Source organism: Bos indicus, chromosome 17 (genome assembly GCF_029378745.1).
Source record: "Bos indicus isolate NIAB-ARS_2022 breed Sahiwal x Tharparkar chromosome 17, NIAB-ARS_B.indTharparkar_mat_pri_1.0, whole genome shotgun sequence".
NCBI classification, from domain to species: Eukaryota; Metazoa; Chordata; class Mammalia; order Artiodactyla; family Bovidae; genus Bos; species Bos indicus.
Window position 1 is genome coordinate 72,598,111 of NC_091776.1, and position 17,069 is coordinate 72,615,179.

At 61.3% G+C, this 17,069-nt stretch overlaps 3 protein-coding genes across 8 annotated transcripts in view; 1 reads left to right on the top strand and 2 right to left on the bottom strand.

The window, feature by feature from the left end:
• Window positions 1-8,202, bottom strand: part of HIRA (histone cell cycle regulator) — a 48,180-nt gene extending 39,978 nt beyond the window's left edge. For 2 of the 3 annotated variants that reach the window (XM_070770039.1, XM_070770038.1), the window contains exon 1: window positions 8,065-8,202. In XM_070770039.1, coding sequence (XP_070626140.1) covers window positions 8,065-8,101 — 37 coding nt within the window. In that variant the 5' untranslated portion in view covers window positions 8,102-8,202. Of the gene's footprint in view, window positions 1-7,101; window positions 7,355-8,064 lie in introns of those variants that run through there. The other variant, XM_070770037.1, reaches the window with a different exon arrangement.
• On the top strand, window positions 8,131-11,511 carry MRPL40 (mitochondrial ribosomal protein L40). Of its 2 annotated transcripts, none has more exons than XM_070770049.1 (4): window positions 8,131-8,467; window positions 9,160-9,243; window positions 10,240-10,398; window positions 11,075-11,511. In XM_070770049.1, exons 1-4 carry the CDS (start codon window positions 8,160-8,162, stop codon window positions 11,397-11,399), a joined length of 876 nt encoding a protein of 291 aa, XP_070626150.1. In that variant the 5' UTR covers window positions 8,131-8,159; the 3' UTR covers window positions 11,400-11,511. The 2 variants fall into 2 exon arrangements, with proteins under 2 accessions (XP_070626150.1, XP_070626149.1); XM_070770048.1 differs by lacking the exon at window positions 8,131-8,467 and adding an exon at window positions 8,684-9,054.
• Window positions 11,512-11,884: 373 nt separating this feature from the next.
• C17H22orf39 (chromosome 17 C22orf39 homolog) lies at window positions 11,885-16,826 on the bottom strand. Of its 3 annotated transcripts, none has more exons than XM_070770051.1 (3): window positions 16,236-16,826; window positions 15,960-16,127; window positions 11,885-12,229 (listed from the first exon to the last, which is right to left on the bottom strand). In XM_070770051.1, exons 1-3 carry the CDS (start codon window positions 16,257-16,259, stop codon window positions 11,996-11,998), a joined length of 426 nt encoding a protein of 141 aa, XP_070626152.1. In that variant the 5' UTR covers window positions 16,260-16,826; the 3' UTR covers window positions 11,885-11,995. The 3 variants fall into 3 exon arrangements, with proteins under 3 accessions (XP_070626152.1, XP_019832820.2, XP_019832819.2); XM_019977261.2 differs by having other exon boundaries at window positions 11,885-12,118; window positions 16,236-16,395; XM_019977260.2 differs by lacking the exon at window positions 11,885-12,229 and adding an exon at window positions 13,866-14,526 and having other exon boundaries at window positions 16,236-16,395.
• Window positions 16,827-17,069: the final 243 nt, after the last annotated feature.

Consider the following 17,069-nt stretch of genomic DNA (forward strand, 5'->3'; position numbering starts at 1 on the left):
CCCAAAGGACTGGAAGCAGGGTCTCAAGGAGGCATTTGTACCCCAAGTTCTCAGCAGCTTCATCCCCAAGAGCCAAGAGGGGGACACAGCTCAGGGCCCAGCAGTAGATGACGGCTGAGGAAACGTGGTATGTCTGCACAGTGGAGCATCACTCGGCAATAAAAAGCAAGGAGATCCTGACACAGGCACAGCACGGAAGAACCCTGAAGACAATCTGTTACCCGCATCAGCCAGGCACAGAAGTGCAGATGCTGCAAGACTCCACTCGCATGAAGGCCCGAGAGGGGTCAGATTCAGAGAGACGTGAAGCAGAACGGCGGTGCCGAGGGCTGGGGCGGCTTCGGTTTTGCAAGATGAAAATGCGTGTGAACACACAGGACACGACTGAGTAGCACGCGTGGAAGACGGTTAACACGATAAACTCTACGCTCGTTTTCTCACAACTTGAACAAACGCTAAGCAAAACCGAACCAGACCATGCAAGTCTGCACACAAGTGGGCAGGTGGGGGCGGGAGCTGGGTGCACTTGTCCAGGTGCTGGAAGCACGTGGCCGTTCCCGCCGGGGACGCGCAGGTGAACCCACACAGGCAGAACGGCCACCGCCTCAGGAAGCAGGAGGCACGCACACAGAGCCTCACAGCCAGTTTTCTAAAACCGCGAGCCCGTCTGTGAGATACAAATGAGCGTCAAACACCTGTGGCTGCCATCGGCATGCGGACACGCTCCCCCTGCAGGTGACACGTGTGCGCGTCCGTCCCGCAGCCTGCACTCTGCAGAGGCCCAGCTGCCAGGCCCCCCGGCCCACAGGGCCCAGCGCCTTCCTCTCGTGCCCACCAGCTCTGCCCTCCGGCCCCCGTTCCCCTCACGGGCTCCCCCCGCCCCCCAGAGCCGGTCTGCTTTCCCAGGAACGGTGTGGCCACCTTATGGCAGCTGGGCCACTCTGCCCAGCAGGATGTGGGCCGCGAGCGCTGGGTACCTTGTCTGCCTCCTCAGGGTCTCCCCAGGCCCCGCAGCGCACAGCGGGCCCCCCAAACACCAGCAGTCGCGAAAGGCTGGGCAGAGGCCCCGCGTTCTGACACACCTCCCGGGGCGGCGGGTCCTCTTGGCTGAGAGGGACTCATGCGGCACCCCTGCCAGGGAGCAGAGCCTGGCTGCACGGCCAAGGGGCCTCTGGGACCCCCAACCTCTGGGTCCTGAGTCAGCACTGCCGCCAGACACCTCTCGGGTGTCAGCTGCCCGAGACGTTCGAAACAGCGCACAGGAAGGAAGCTGGAGGCTCGAGTCAGGCAGCCGTTGCTGGGCTGGCTTTGGCTTTTCGCGCCGTGAACCAGAGGTGAAGCCGGTGCCAGCGCGTGTCTGCAGACCGCTGTCCCTCTTCCTGCGAGTCTCTCAAGTGCCATCCCTTCCACCAGACCCATGAGAAAGGCAAGCGCAGGCAAGTACCACATTCCCACAGAGGGAAAATCCGTTTAACAACCTAAAAAAATCACACATAGTTAATAATGCTGTATTGCGTATGTAAAAGCTGCTAAGAGAGTAAATCCTGGAAGCTCTCATCAAGAAAAAGTAATCCTGTGAAGCGACGGACGTTAACTACGCTTACTGTGATGATCACGTTTGCATTACGTACAAATTGTGCTGCACACCTGAAACGAATTAATGTACAAACTGTGCTGTACACCTGAAACACATTAATGTTTTGGGTCAATTTTAAAAAAGAACCACCACCCCACGATGTTATTTCAGTGGAGAACGCCTGGTGACACGCAGCTGTCTGGGGGAGGCTACAATAAGAACACGGGCTTCTGTGACGCAGGCCGGCGGCTGAGGCCTTAAACGGCCCAGGCACCTTTACGATGCAGTCCACGCACCAAATGAAACCCGTGTTTTCATTTCTTCCGCTGCCCACACGGCACAAGAGGTCGGGTTCCCCACAAGGGCCCTGCACTGGGAGCACGCGGTCTCAAGCACTGGGCCCCCAGGGAGGTCCCAAACGCAGGTGTATTTAGAAGCCCCAAGTCACCCAGTTATCTTTTCCCAATGGTCTGAAAGACCACGTTCAGACGTTTTACCCATGTGTTCTTGGTTTTGCATTTTCTAACTTTCTAGAGAAAACAGGTCTTACTTTTCTCAGAAAAACTTTTTTACATTTTTCAAATGACAAGCGCAAAATCACCAAGCACTCCGCTCTCCAGACCACACCCCATTAACACCCCTGTGCAGCCTGACTTGGCGGTGGACACGGCCAGACAGAGAAGCCACTCCCCTGCTCCTCACCAGCACCCAGGCAGAGCCGGCGCTTCAACAAGGCCCCCGGGCGCCCCAGCTGCTCCTCCACAGCCTCCCTGACCCTGGGGGTCGCGTTCACCCCCCATATTCCACCTGGCAACTCTCTGGGGAGGAGAAAACACTCCGCATCTCCAGTGGGGAACAGATTACAGAGCCTGCTTACTTGACAAAACTCACCACGTGGGAAGCTTGATGTCTGTGCAGTTCAGTACGTAAGTTACACTTCAAAAGCAGCATGTGTGTGTGTATGAATGTCACACCCACACACGTGCATGTTCACTGCACCAGTGCCGCCCTGGCCGCCTCCTGCGCGGCACGGCCACAGCCTCTTCCCAGGTCCCTTGGCTCCCACACCTGGCCCAGGCCCGCGGCCTGGCAGAGTCACGAGGCTGCAGCCAGGAAGGCCCCTGAGGCCATGCCAGGCGGACTCCTGCACCCACGCAAAGCCAGCCGTGCCCCTTCCCAGGCCTGCCCCGCAGGTGTACTCTGGCCACCCTCTGCCGGAACGCTCCGCCTGCCCAGTGAAAGAAGGGCTTTCCCAGACCAGGCCTTCTTGCCAGGCAGCCTGGGAGAGCCCAGAGGAAGAGTGGGCGGGAGACGCGGGTGGGCCTTCTGGTCCCTCTTCTCACACGAGGCGCCTGGGAGCCCCGAGTAGACCAGCCCCACCCCCAACCCTGTCCTACTCTTCCTGGCAGGAATGGCATCGCCTGCTGCTCCCCAGGGCGGCGCTCGCGCCCTGGCCCTGCAGGAAAGGCAGGCACGCGGCAGATACTGCAGATGGTGGGTGGGCAGCTAGGGTCTGTGCCATGCCCAATGCCCGCTCCATCTCCAAGCGTGCTGCTGACCTCAGCAGGTCTCAGGAGCCGCACACCCTGACAGTCCACGGGCAGACCCCTGGACAAACAGAGGCGCCTCGCATCTCTGGGGAAGAGGATGGTTCGAGGCAGACAGGTCCCAAGACGGGGGCCATGGCTGCAAGGCCCTCCTGGCTGTGTGACTGAAATTCTACTCCTAAGGCGAAAGCAGCTTTTTATGCACTCTTTAAGTTAAAAGAAGTATCTGCAAACACCTTACTTCCTGGCCTCCGTCTCTCTACTTTTTTCTCAGCATATTAACGAAACCCACTGAGTGTCTCAAATCTAGTCACCTGCCTCTACCTGGCTGACCTCCACCCTGACCTCCTGCCTCCACTGCGTCTCACACCCAAACCTAGGGAACTGCCTGCCTGCAACACCCAGCCTCCCCAGGAAGGCCCAGGCACCCCGCAACGCCCCGGGAGGAGCACACACTTCCAGGCAGGTGCCCAGGGCTTCAGCCCAGAGCCCCAGCGGCTGTGGCCCGCGCCGTCCATTGCTGATATGCTCGCCCACTTGAGCCCTCCAGGGACCGTCACTCCAGACACTCCCTAGCAGCAGCACGTCCTCCACCCCGCCGTCCTCCCAAGGGCCAGACTCAGGCCTACAGCACGCATACCCCAACCCTGCCTCCTCCCTGGAGGCTGTCCCCTCTGCACTCTGGACAGCAGTCTGTCCAGCGGTCTGCCCCGCGCTTGCCCGGCACACATTCACCTCTGATTCCACAGGACTTCTCTGCAGGAGGATTCAGGGTTTAGGGTATAAACCCCAAGCGTATGATGCAAAGCAGAATCCCACCCAGTTGCTTCTGAGCGTTCTTCAGACGTATTCTGGTTACTTTTCAAAACCCCACTACTGTCTCCAGGCATAAGCTGGTGTGAGACTGTGAAAAGCATACAATTCCTGAGCCTTCACAGGTGAGCTGGGAGCAGGCCAGGCAGGTGTCACCCACTTCACTCAACAGACCGGGTAAGAGATGTCAAGAGCCTTCTGGAACACAGGTCTGGCAAGCAGCAGAGACTCAAGAGGAGGACCATCTGACTCCAAAACGAAAGGCAAAACCCTTGTCCTCAAGCAGCTCACAATCGAGGGGGACGGGTGAACAGGTCCCCAACAGCAACCACCGAGAGACACGCTCATGCAGCGCGGCCCTCCAGGATGGGCGTCAGCCGGCTGAGTGCTGCAGGGCGACATCGGTGAGGCCACATCGCTCCCCCACCCACTGGCTCCTGGAGCCTCATCCCTGCCAGCGGCGGAGACCCAGCACATCCCCAGACAGCAGCCTGTTGGACTAGTATGATCCGGGCCAACAACACAGGTTACAGGAATGACCGCAGCGGTCACGAAGGGTCACCTCCTCCCGGCCTGTCCTCAGAGCAGCCGTACGGGCCTTTCCGCACCCAGGTGCCTGCGGTGCCCACCCCCTTCCCTCCGTCTCCCCTTCAAGCTGACGTTCTTAAATGGCAGTAAAAGGCCTTAAATCCTCTGAGGAATGAGAAAGGATTGCAGACAGGAGAAACACACACCTCAGAGCAACAGGACCACTGACAAGCTACCCTGTTGTTGAAAATCCGCCTGACACCTTTCACAGCACTGCCGGCCAAGTGTGAGCCAGGAGCTGACGGAGGGCGTGGCTCTGCAGTCCTGGCCCTTCTCGTTGGAATGGGCTTCACTCAAGAGCTGTGCATGAACTCGACAGGGGACAAAGGCTCAGGGAGGGGAAGAACCATGACCCTCCAGTCAAGTTTTCTCAACGTACAGACTACGTTTTCCTACAACCAAAACATAACTGCTCTCACTTTCTAACCAATATACGGTCATAACCTAATTAGAGACAAACCTTATCTTGGCCTAAAATAAAATACTGTGGCCACCAGATGCTAAAAGCCAACTGACGATAAAAGACCCTGATGCTGGGGAAGACTGAAGGCAGGAGGAGACGGGGACAACAGAGGACGAGAAGGTTGGATGGCATCACAACTCAAGTGTTGGTGAGTTTGAGCAAACTCTGGGAAACGGTGAAAGACAGGGAGGCCTGGTGTGCTGCAGTCCATAGGGCTGCAGAGAGTCAGACACGACTGAGCGACTGAGCAACAACAAAGAAACACTGTCTCCCAGAACACAGAACCAACCACGCGCACGCACGTGTGTGGACAGTCCCTTGTATGTGACCTCTACACACACAGCAAACCTCACGGACTCCTGTAGCTCGCCTCAGCTGAAGACGGCCTTCCAAGTCTGGGCACGGGGTCAAACGGCAGGGTCGGATCTCACCAAAGTGCAGAAGGTGGAGTCAAAAGCCCAAGAATTCAGTTAATAAACGATGATGTCTTGAACCCGCTCTGACCCCACGTTCAAAGCTCCTTTCTGTGACATGACTTCAAGATTTAACTCACCTCCTTAGCACAGTGGTTCTCAACTGGGGGTTCTGACCTGGCCAACAGGGAGCATCAGCAATGTCTGGAGACAGGTTCTATCGTCACAAGTGGGTGATGTCTGTGTGTGTCAGCGTGTGAAGGCGCTCCGGGGCAGAAGCCAGGGCTGCCGCTAACTCCCTACAACACACGGGCTGGTCTCCACGCAGTCACGTGCCCCGAAACGTCAGCAGTGCTGGGACGGAGAAAGCCTCCCCTGGAGGCAAGGCCTAACCATCTCAGCAGCCCGGAGACAGATGGGCGAGCACACCTGCGCCCGGCAGGCGCTCGCCCGCTCGGCCCGGCAGGCGCCCGGCAGACGCTCGCCCACTCTGCCACCAGGCCCTGCCGCGCGGAAAACGCAGGCTCGCTGCGCCTTCCCTCCCTGGGCTCTGAGAGCCCAGAAAGACTACGTTCAAGCTGCATCATCAGTCAGGAGACGGAGTGCAAAGTCAGGAAACCAGAAAGGCTGTGACGTACTCTCTAGAGTACCTCGATCTCTTTGGTTTGTAAACTGAAGTTAGGGTGGCTTAGCTGGCCACCACCCGCCACTGGGATTCCGAGCAGCTCCCGCCTCACCAGTCCTTACAGGATGGCGCGGGCATGGTCCAGACTGTCAGTCAGCCTGTGCTTCAGGAGAGCTGTCATTCACCAGCAACGGTCCTTCTGAACGCTCCATGAGACTGGGCTGATTTCAGGAGACTTTAAAAGAAAGGAGATTCGACAAAGAACAGGTCTAAAAGAGTCTCAATTTCTTCTATGGTTATCTCCTAGGTTTCTAACGCACTTCAGACTCTGGGGAGCCCTCTGTCCTCCTCCCCAAGCAAACACCGCAATCACACCAGGAAGCAGGCAGGGCAGACACCGTGAGGCTCCCTGTCCTCTAGGCCGGTGGGGAGGCCACAGGAAGGAGCCCCGGCCCACAGTCCAGCCCACCCTGCCCAGCCCAGACTTGTTCCCATCTGTGCCTAATGATCGCTTAAGCATCCCGACCTGCTTGTGCTTATGCAGCGTGAAAATCATGTCCTACAAAGGAGCTCATCACGAGGGGGAAATTATACAGCGGGAGGACGACATGAGGAGGGCGAATCACACTCAACCTGGCCGCGCAGTGTGGCAACATGAAAATTCCTTCAGGCTTCACTTGCTCAGCAACTAACTTTTCCTTTCCTGACTCACACGCACGATTTATAATTACTGAACATCTGCCCAGTGCTGCCGGGGGAGCCCGCACCCTGCGCCTCAGGAAATGCACTTGGAGTGAAAGGCAGGAGAAATGAAACTGGAGCTCACTGCTTTTGCTTTCACGAACTGGCAACTGAGTCAGTTTGGCCACCTCAACTCTCACCTGCGTCAGCAGCGTTATCGGACCCTCTGTATAGAAGGCACAGTTAAGTGCAGCAAGGGATACGGAGCGAGCCAGGCAGTCCCTGCGCTGGGGGCACATAAGGCGCCCACCCTGGGGCGGGAGAGGGTCTAGTGAGTAACTCAGGAGCAAAGGGGGACCTCACCCGGACCCTGGGAAATGACAAAGACGTGATACCCTGCAAAATGGAAAGGCAGAGCACTGCCGAGCCAAACAACAGACTGGTGTTCAGTTCAGCTGCTGCAGGAGAAGGCATCCTGAGATCCGAGTTCAGAGCTAAAAAGCTACTGGCTTAGGGAAGGAGAAAGCGCCTACCCGACAAGCTCTAAAAGAACACTGCAGCTCCCTCTAGGCGCCCGGCTGAGTAGAAACGAGGAACAGGACAGAACCAGGATGACTCCTATCAGCACTCAGACAGCCGGCGGCGGCAGGGACCCTGGCCTGGACGATAGCTCCCCCCAGCACTGCCCGTGGCGGGTGGCGGCTGGCGCCCCTCCCGTCCCCAGGGAGCCAAGGCCAGGGCCCGCAGCAGGTGCGCGCACCAGGCAGAACTCGGCCAGCACTGCCGGCCCCCGCACGCGTCTCTGCACCAGTCTCTTAACCCAGGGCACTGATCAGTCCGCTCCGGGTGTGCCGTGGGGCCCCGGCGGGCCCTCTCCGAGCACACGCCTGTGTCCCGCGGGCCCCACCCGAGGGGCGCTGACGCTCCAACTCGGTGCGAACGCAGTCCCGCGGGCTGGGGGGCCTCGGCCCGGCGTCACGGGGCTCCACTCAGAGGCACCGCCAGCGGATCAAGCCCCGGGTACGGCAGGACGTGCCCCTTCCAGGTCTACACGCCGCCAGCGGAAGGCCACCGCGCCCGGCCGTCGCACGCTGGCCCGGCCCGGCCCGCGCCCGGGGTCGCTCCGCCGCCGCGCCGCGACCTCCGCCCGGACCGCGAGGCCGTGGCCGAGGGCTCCGCGCACGTGCGGGGGCGCGAGCACGTGAGGCGCCGGTGCCCCCGCGTGGGGACGGAGCCCGCCCCGGCCGGCCCCACGGCCCGGGCGCCCCGCGCCGGGGCGAGGCGGGAAGCCGGCCGCGGCTGCCCCGCGCCCCAGACCCCGGCCCGGCCCGGGGCTTGGGGCCCCCGCGCGCACTCACCATTGTGGTTGACCCAGGTCGGCTTCAGGAGCTTCATTGTTCGGCCGCCGCCGCCGGGCTGAGGCGAGAGCCGCGTCCCTCAGCGCGCCCGGGCCATGGAGCCGCCGCCGCCGCCCGCCCTCCGGCCGCCGCCCGCCCCGCGCCCTCAGCGCCGCCGCGCCATCGCCGGCCCGCGCCCGCCGCCGCCACCGCCACAGCCGCCCCCCGCGCTCGGCCGCCGCCGCCGCCGCCACAGCCGCATCCCCCGCGCCGCTCCTCCTCCGGCGGCTCCCGGGCAACGCCGGAAGTCACGACGCGCACCTGCCAAACGGCCCCGGCGGGAAACCGCTCCCCGCGTGCTCGGGCCGCGCGGCTCCCGGGCCGGCCGGCCGGCCGGCCGGGCGGGAGGGCGGCGCCGCGTCGGGTCAGCCCCGGGCGGCGGGGGCGAGGGTGGGCCGGCGGGGGGCGCGCGCGCGGGCGGGCGAGCGGGGCTGGGCGGGGCGGGCGGCGGCCGCTGCCCCGGCGGCGCCCGGCGGGCTAATTGGCGGGCTCACGCCGCCCCCGGCGCGCTCTCACTGGGCACCCGCGCGCGAGAGCCACGTGCGGCGCAGAGGCCCGGCCCCGACGCCGGCGGACGAGCCGCGGCGTTTACCGCATGCCCGGCTCGCCTGGCGCGCGAGGGCTTTCGGGCTCCCGGGCGCCGCCGGCCTCGCCGCGCTCGGCACGGCCCTCGCGGGGCGCAGGCCGGGCGGCCCCCGCGGGAAGGGGCCACCGAGCGGCGCGAGGTGCGAGGCGCCGGCCGCGGGGCGGGGCCGCGTCGGGGGCGGGGCCAGGCGCGGCGGCGGCCGGAACGCCGGGCCGCGAGGCTGCGCGGCGGCCGGACCGGAGAGCGACGCACTGCGCGGGTCGGACGGCCGAGGGGCGCGCGCCCGGAAGCGGCGGCCGGCGACCCGGGGGCATGGCGGCCGCGGCGCTGGGGGCGGCCTGGCGCGCGCTGCGCCCCGCGAGCGGGTGAGGGCGGAGAGCGGGTGCGGGGCGCGGGTTGCGGGGCAGTCACCGGGGTCCTGAGCGACCTCACGGGGACGCGGACGGTGACGCGCTGCTGATCTCTTCCAGGCTCCTGGGGGCGCGGCCGACGCAGACGGGGGACGCGCGGCGGCGGGCCTCCCTGCTGTCCTTCTGGGGACTCGTGCCCACGAGGTAAGCCGGCCGCCGGCCCGGCCTGGGGGGTCGCGCCCGGGCGCCCTGAGAGCGAGGGCGCGCGACGTTCGGTTTATGTCTAACCAGGTCAAACAGTAAATGCAGAATGGTTTGAAGAAAAGTTAATTGGTTTTGAAGAGATGCTTATGTAAAAGGTTTAAAGAGCACAGACAGTGCCTGTGTTTCTTAGTTCCTGGAGAGATGCGGGGAGGCCGGAGGTCCTTGTTTCCACCTGCGACCCTGGACACCTTCTACGGGCGTCGTTCATGAGACTCAGTCTTGATGCCAGAGGATTCGGTTGTTCTTAATAGTAACTTATTGGCGCAGCAGATGTGTTCGTCAGGGTAGACCAGACTTGTTGGTGCTGGAGGACGAGGAAATTTGTTAAAACATCAAACGGCATAAACAGGAACTTGCTAGTCATTTTTATTATACTGTCTCGTTTAGTCTTACTCATGTTTATAAATCACACGTCTATTTAAAATGTGAGTGACAAGTTTTTAACGGATAAACAGCAAGGTCTAACTATAGCACAGGGAACTAGATTCAATATTCTCAGATAATGTGATGGAAAAGAATAGAACACATGATGTATGTACGCATAAAAGAATCACTTAGCAGTACAGCAGAAATTAACACAACGGTGTCAGACAACTATACTTCAGCTTAAAAACTACATAAAAAATATGAGGGATGAGCATGTAATCCATCAGTTTGGTATTTTCATATTTCAGTTTATCTCAAGGCCTACCTGAACCCTTGCACTAGAGATGAGCACTTCTCTTTATGCCCTGACACCCCGTAGGGTTTTCCCCCCACTTTCTGGGTTGACTATGCCCGCCTAGTTCTTCTGAGGACCTCGCTGGAGGCCAGCGCACACGGTTCTTCCCTAGCAGCGAGTACAGTTCCAGTGTGCGGGCACTTTACCTAGCGCCATGTCTCTGCACACTCACAACACCACAGAGGAAGACGTTCAGTGTCTGCCTTGTGCTTTAGAGCAGAGCCTCTGCGGAAGAAGAAGAAGGTGGACCCCAAGAAAGACCAGGCAGCGAAGGAGCGCTTGAAAAAAAGGATCCGGCGACTGGAGAAGGCGACCCAGGAGCTAATTCCCATTGAGGATTTTATCACCCCGGTCAAGTTCTTGAATCAAGCGAGGTAAGGGCCTCTGGGCTTGAGGTCTTGGGGCAAGGCAGTTCTGTCACCTTCAGGAAGTGGTGCCATGGGAGCCTCACACCTGTCGTGGGCAGAGTCATGGGCCAGGGGTGGCCAGGCCCCATGCTGAGTCCCCTCCTGGAGAAAGCGCAGGGCGAGTATGGGCGGGAGAGTATGGGTGGGACTCTCCGGGCAGGGCTTGAGCAGGTTCGAATGTGGCCCACAGCCCCACCCCTCTGGATGGCAGGACACCTTCAGCCTCCTGCTCCGGGATGCGTGTTCGAGAAGCCGGTGGTGGAGTGGGGTGGCTGGGACTGCTGCCTCACCAGAGCCCATGGACACAGCAGGGCCGTGCTGCATCGGGCACCTGCCCTGTGGGGTCTCCTGGGGCTGATAACAGGCTCTCGGCTTCCTGGGATATTGGTGTCTGTTTTTACGAGGCCATTTGGCTTTTCTCCAAAGCCGGTTTTCACCACGGCCTGCTGGGGGGATCGCTGTTCCTTGTCTCCACATAAAGCGAACGGCACGGGCTCCCGGTGGTGTTGCCGCATCCACCGTCCCACCCCTTAGTTTGTCCCTGTGTTCCACGCGTGTCTCTAGTGGGGACACTCGGGTCCCGTGCAGTCGGCCGGCGAGGTTTGTGCCTCCAGGCCACACCCTTGGCTCTGTGTGTCCCCAGGCAGCGGCCGCCGGTGGAGCTCCCCTTTGAGGAGAGCGAACGGAGAGCCCTGCTCCTGAAGAAGTGGTCGCTGTACAAGCAGCGCGAGCATGAGCTGGAGAGGGCCGCCATCGCATCCCTGCTTGAGGCCCAGCGGGAAGCTCTGCAGGAGCTGGAGCTCACGGCCCCGGAGCTCCACGCTGAGGCCACCAAGCGGGACTCGAGTCTGTTTCCTTTCGAGAGACAAGGGCCAGACTACACACCGCCCATCGCCAACTACCAGCCCCCAGAAGGCAGGTACCAAGACATCACCAAGGTGTACACACAGGTGGAGTTCAAGAGGTAGAGATGCGGGTAGCCACCCTCGGGACACACCGCCCAGCAGAGCTCACCCCACCAGACTCCGGCCTGCTGCTGACCGGTCAGGCCTGCTGTGAATAAACGTGTTGACCCCCGTGTCTCTGTCTGCTGTTAACCCACCTGAGGCTGCCAGGAGGGGGCTGCCCTTGCTTGCCTGGCCTGGGGAGAAGAAGGCCCCCACGCTGACTGCTTCCCTCCAGTGACCAGGAAGGGGCAGAAGCTGCTGGCAAGAGGCAGTGGCCACAGGGGTGGAGGTGAAGGGCATGCGCCCTGAAGAGAGGCAGGGCCAGCTCTGGGCTTTAAGCTGGGGGGCAGAAGGGTGCCAAGGAGAGTGTCAAGGACAGGGACCCACTGGTAAGGCGGTGTGTCCCCCAGGGTGGCTGACACCTGACCCGGCCGAGGCCACTCGGTGTGGGGCAGGGGAGGCGTGAGTAAGGTCGGCGGCAGAACAGACACCACAGACCAAAGGGCTGAAACAGTGGACATTTATTTCTCTCAGTTCCAGGGCTGGACATCCCCAGGTGCAGGTGTGGGCAGGGCTGGTGCCTTCCGAGGCCGCTCTCCCTGGCGTGCAGACGGCCATCATCTTGTGTCCCCGTGTGGTCGTTCTGTGCCTTGATTTCTTGTAAGGATGCCGGTCACTGCGTTAGGGCCTGCCCCCGCGACCCTGGGCTCCCCCTCTGGCCCAGGTGGTAAAGAATCTGCCTGCAATGCAGGAGACCTGGGTTCGATCCCTGGGTTGGGAAGATCCCCTGGAGAACAGAACGGCTCCCCACTCCAGTATTCTGGGCTGGAGAATTCCATGGGCTGTATAGTCTGTGGGGTCGCAAAGATTCGGACATGACTGACTTTCACTCAAGGGATCCAGTTTCACCTTAATCAGCCCTTTAAAGACCAACTTCCAGATAGAGTCATGCTCAGTAGCAGGGGTTGGGGCTTCCCCTGGTGGCTCAGTGGGAAAGAACCGGCCTGCAACGCAGGAGCCATGGGAGATGCAGTTTTGATCCCTGGGTCAGGAAGAGCCCCTGGAGGAGAGCATGGCAACCTACTTCAGTACTCTTACCTGGAGAACCCCATGGACAGAGGAGCCTGGTGGGCTGCAGTCCTTGGGGTCACAAAAAGTCGGACACCACTGATGTGACTTAGTATGCACAGAGCAGCAGGGGGTAGGCCTCCTCCAGAGGAACTGGGTGGGGGGCATGAAGCAGCCCAGCAGTGAGGGTCCGTGTAGGCGGAGGCCCACCTCAGGGCAGGCACGCCAGGGGGCGCTTCATCTGAGTGAGCACTCTGCTTGTGCACAGGCCTAGAGGACCCTGGCTGCCCGCCCCGGCCTCGTCAGCCCTGGCCCCTCGGCCTCGCAAGCCTCCAGCCTACTTGGACAGGGCTACACTCAGAGCCTTCCCCAGCGCCCCACCCCTCACAGGTGCTTTTCAAGCCTGTAGCTTTCCTCGCTGAGGTTGGACAATCAAGTGAGTAGGTCATGGCCAGCTGTTTTGCCTCAGCCTTTTATTTGGAGGTGACGAGAGGCTGACAGGAGGCTGGAGGTTGGTAGGGGGGTGCCAAGCGCAGTTCCCTAGTCACGTCTCACAGCCAGTCTCACTGGCACCAGAGACCCGCAGTGCTGCCCGAGCAGGTCACGCTCCCCGCCCGGCTGCCCTGCCATGAGTCCTCGTATCACAGGCTCCCCAGGGTGGCGCTCTGACCCTGGCCCCAGAACTGCCAGCATCCCTGAGCCCACGCTGCACTGGGTCGCCACCCACACGGCTCGTCACCGTGGGCTCTGTCCCGAGTGTGAAAGACGCTGCCCGTTTCAGTCTTCACGGCTGACGCCTGAACGTCCGTGTCCGTCCCCTGAACTCAGTGGGACGGAGGCCACATGTCCGTCTCGGACACGTGTGATACAGGCATGCCCCCCTGCACTGGAGACACGCTCAGCATCCGAGCAGGCGTGGGGCTCCTCACAGCGCTGGCACCCCGCTGCACAAATCCCAGGAACCAGGAGGTGGCCACTGTTCCCAGCACACAGCCCCCCACGGGGGTCTCAGAGCCGGGAGGACCCAGCTGTCCCTCCCTCTCCTCGCACAGAAATGCCTGTGGACGGAGCTGCAGCCACGGCTGACGGGCCCTGGTTGCCAGAGGGGGCACCCTGCGCCTTCTTTATACTCACCTCTGCTCCAGGGGTCCCGTACACGCACCCCCACCGCTCACAGTCAGAGGACTCCTGGGGCACACGGGGGGGACCCAATAATGAATGTCCTTCTGAAGGGGTGGGTTATTCTGCACCCAAGAACGGGTTCCATGATGTGGAGCCACACCTGTGCCCCGCCTGGGGCCCAGGGGGAGGCGCCGAGATGCCGCAGGCCGGGTCAACAGCACCCAGCAGCGGGCCGGCCATGTGGCCCCAGAGGCTACATCATTTCAGCAGAAAAAAGAGACCTCTAAAGAAGGAGAGTTCTTCTTGGTTTAAGGATATGTATTTTAAAAGCATCTACAAGAACGTAAGCGTACAAAATGCTAACACCGCCTGTGTCTAACTCAATATTAAAGTCTGGGTGTAATTTACAGTCTCTATTTAGAATCAAACCTGTGAAATGTCTTTTGATATAATCCACGTTTTCTAAAAACGACTGGGTGAAATTCTGAGGGAAGGAGTGGTGAGTGGCCGTGGCAGGAGGGAACTGTGGCCAAGGTGCGTGGTGGTCACCAGAGCAGGGCCGGGGTGGGGGTGGGGGGGCCGCCTGATACCCCCCCGGGTGTCCCTACGGGTCAGAGCTGCCCCTGGAGGGTTCATCTGAGGAGCCTAGCCCTTGGGATAGCCTCCTGGGCCGCTGTCCCCAGGCCTGCCCGGCTGCCCACAGGGACACTGCATGCTGGGTGGACCGGCTCCGAGCCTGGTGCTGACGGCAGGGCAGGCGAGGCTGGAGGTGAGGGCTCCGTGTCCCACGCTAGGCGGAAGCTCCCAGGGGCCTCTGGACTGTTTGGGTCGGTCACCCGTCCTTGTCCTCAGGCAGAGGGAGGTGCCAGTCTTCTGGGGGGCTCTGCCTGGGTGCCCACACCAGGCCGTGCTTACGTGCAGCCCGAACTCTGGCCCGCTCGCTCTCACACAGGGACCGCTGCAAAGGAGACTGGGTCACGGGCAGCCCCACACGCACCCACCCACATGTGCAGCCCAGCACACGCTGAGACCACTCCCCTCCAAGCTACCGTGAACACCTATGGTGTGGGCGCGTGCTTCTGGGCCCCAGGGTCTGATGCTTTCAGTTGACCTGATCAGCTTCACCAGCTGAGAAAGGTTGGGGGCTGAGCCGTGAGGAGAGGTGAGCCTGAAAGCGTGGCCAGAGGCAGGGAAGAGGGCAGAGAGCGACTGACAGCAGGTGCTGCCCCCACCAGTAACCTCGGGGCAGCAGGTCACAACCTCGATGGGGCCTGGGGTTTTCTAGGTGCTGTGATGGCCACTTTACATGTAGAATTCCACCTCCTCCACCTGTTGGTGTGTAAGAGCAACCAGAAATGCAAAGCAAACGTGGAAGCCCTGCAGACCTCCAGCCCAGAGGTGAAGGTCCACTCAAGGCTGGCCTAAAGAAGGAATAATCGCCTCCTGGCAGATGCACCTCCTGCTTTCCTCATTACATGACATACTGCGGGCACCTTTCCACAAGTGGGTAGGTTACTAAACGGCTGTGTAGTACTCTGCAGTGGGGAAGATGTTCGTTACCTGGTCAAATGTCTACTACTGGACATCAGGTCACTTTGTGAACTTTCAACTGTCACCCAATTACCTCCCTAGGATAAACTTCCAGGAGTAAAACTCTGAGATCAAAAGGCATGCATTTGACATTTAGATAATCAAAACACCCCACATTCCACCAGCACTGCCCAGGTGCTCAGACTCTCCAAACCCCAGTGGATGTTTCGCTGGGCAGAAACCACTTACTGTCATTTTAAATGTGTATCAGGCCATTTGATGTCCTTTCAGGGTGAATCCCTTCTCTATGCCTTTTGTCCACTTCATTGTGAAATCCATTTATCTTACTGATATATAAGAGCTATCTTTACAAGCTGTGTATAAAGGTTATTGATTCCTTGTCATATAGACCCGCCAACTTTCTCTTCCACTGCTCAGGGACTGGGCATTTACACTCGCCAGTCCTGCGAGCTCTGCACCCTCACAGCTCCGCTCCACTCTTCCCCCCATCAGCTCCAGGGCACCACTGTATCCCTGACTAGGATGTAGGAGCCAAGAGGGCAGAGATTGTGTTCTAACTGCTGCTGTACGTCCAAGAGCGTCCAAGCGGGAAGTGTCTGCTGGACGGATGGACCAAGAGCCCCTCCTGACTGGTCTCCCGTGCCTGTACCACGCCCTCTCCCAGCCTGGCTGTCAGACTGACCTTTGAATGATACAAATCAAAGCACACGCGGAGGGCTGTGCCCGAACCCCCTGTTCAAGGCCCGCCCCCCGCGCCCAGCGCCCAGCGCCCAGCGCCCAGCGCCTCTGGTTCCCGGCCTTCCGGGGCTCGGCGGGCCCGGTCGGGTCACCTGGCCTCACCTGGGCTTCGGCGCTGCGGCGCTCCTCCCACTCGCGGCAGCTGGCCAGGTCGCGCCGCCACTGCCCGCAGGCCGGCCGCTCGCCGTGGACGTAGTAGTGGCGCAGGAAGTGCCCGGCGCTGCGGCAAAGCTCCCACTCGGCGCGGTAGGCCTCGCACGGGCGCGGCGGCTGCGGGGGCGGGCACGGGGGCGTGAGCGGGGGACCAGGTGCCCGCCCGCCCGCCCGCTCCGACCGGCAGACTCGGGTCCCCGGGCCCCCAGAGCCCACGGAGCTTACCCGCCAGCCTTCACCTTCCGCCATGTTCAGGAACCGCCGGACCCACCTCCTGAGGCCCGCGCCGCAGGACTGACGGGCAGAGGGACCAATGAGCGGCGAGATTTTGCCAGAAGCTCCTCGCCCACCTCCTTGAGATGCGCCAGTGAACGGGACATCCGGGTTGGTAGCCAATAACAGCTGGGGGCGGGGACCGAAACTCGAGGTGGGCGGGACCGAGGCCGGTGTGGGCGGGGCAGTCTCTTCCCGCAGCCTTCTTTTCGTCACCTCGGAGATCCAGTCACTGAAATGGATCAGCGCACCCGGAACCAGTGCCGTGCGGTCAAGCCTGCGGCTGCGGCTGTCCCTCCCGTGTCCCTTCGAGGGCAGGGTGACTCCCGAGGGCGTCCAGGCAGGAAGCGGGGCGGAGGCCGTGCGGCCTGGGGAGCCAGCAGGTCCTGCGGGTGGGCGTCCGGAGGCGGCGTTACGGGTGAGGCTGTGCTGAGGCGGGGACAAGGCTCGTCCATGAAGGACGCACACGAGGCAGTGACGGCGACGGCAAGGAGGCTGATGGCGCCTCAGGACTGCCCTGCGACGCCCCCGCTGTGGTCCTTCAGCTCCTAGCCAGCTAGGTCCTCCTAGCCTAGCCACCGCCAGTTACCCGCTGGGTGAGTCTGGGTCAGGGCCGAGAGCTGCAGTTTCATCAAGGCGTCCTTGCCGTGGTGGTTCACAGGCCAAGCTGCCCACCAAAGAAGGCGTCTACATCTGCCAGCGAGCCGAGACCCCTGGAGGGTCCGGCAGGTCACAGCCTGCTCAAGACTTCCGAAACCACTTGCGTTGCCTGGGTGTGGGTTTGGG

Bases quoted from the DNA above. Each gene is read 5' to 3' on its own strand.
- C17H22orf39 (XM_070770051.1), bottom strand. From the start codon at position 16,259: ATGGCGGAAGGTGAAGGCTGGCGG. The intron at 16,128-16,235 runs GTAAGCTCCGTG...CCGCCCCCGCAG, and splicing joins CGGAAGGTGAAGGCTGGCGG to CCGCCGCGCCCGTGCGAGGC. The intron at 12,230-15,959 runs GTGAGGCCAGGT...GCGACCCCACAG, and splicing joins GCCGCAGCGCCGAAGCCCAG to ACTATACAGCCCATGGAATT.
- MRPL40 (XM_070770048.1), top strand. From the start codon at position 8,699: ATGCCCGGCTCGCCTGGCGCGCGAGGGCTTTCGGGCTCCCGGGCGCCG. The intron at 9,244-10,239 runs GTAAGCCGGCCG...CTTGTGCTTTAG, and splicing joins TGGGGACTCGTGCCCACGAG to AGCAGAGCCTCTGCGGAAGA. The intron at 10,399-11,074 runs GTAAGGGCCTCT...GTGTGTCCCCAG, and splicing joins AAGTTCTTGAATCAAGCGAG to GCAGCGGCCGCCGGTGGAGC.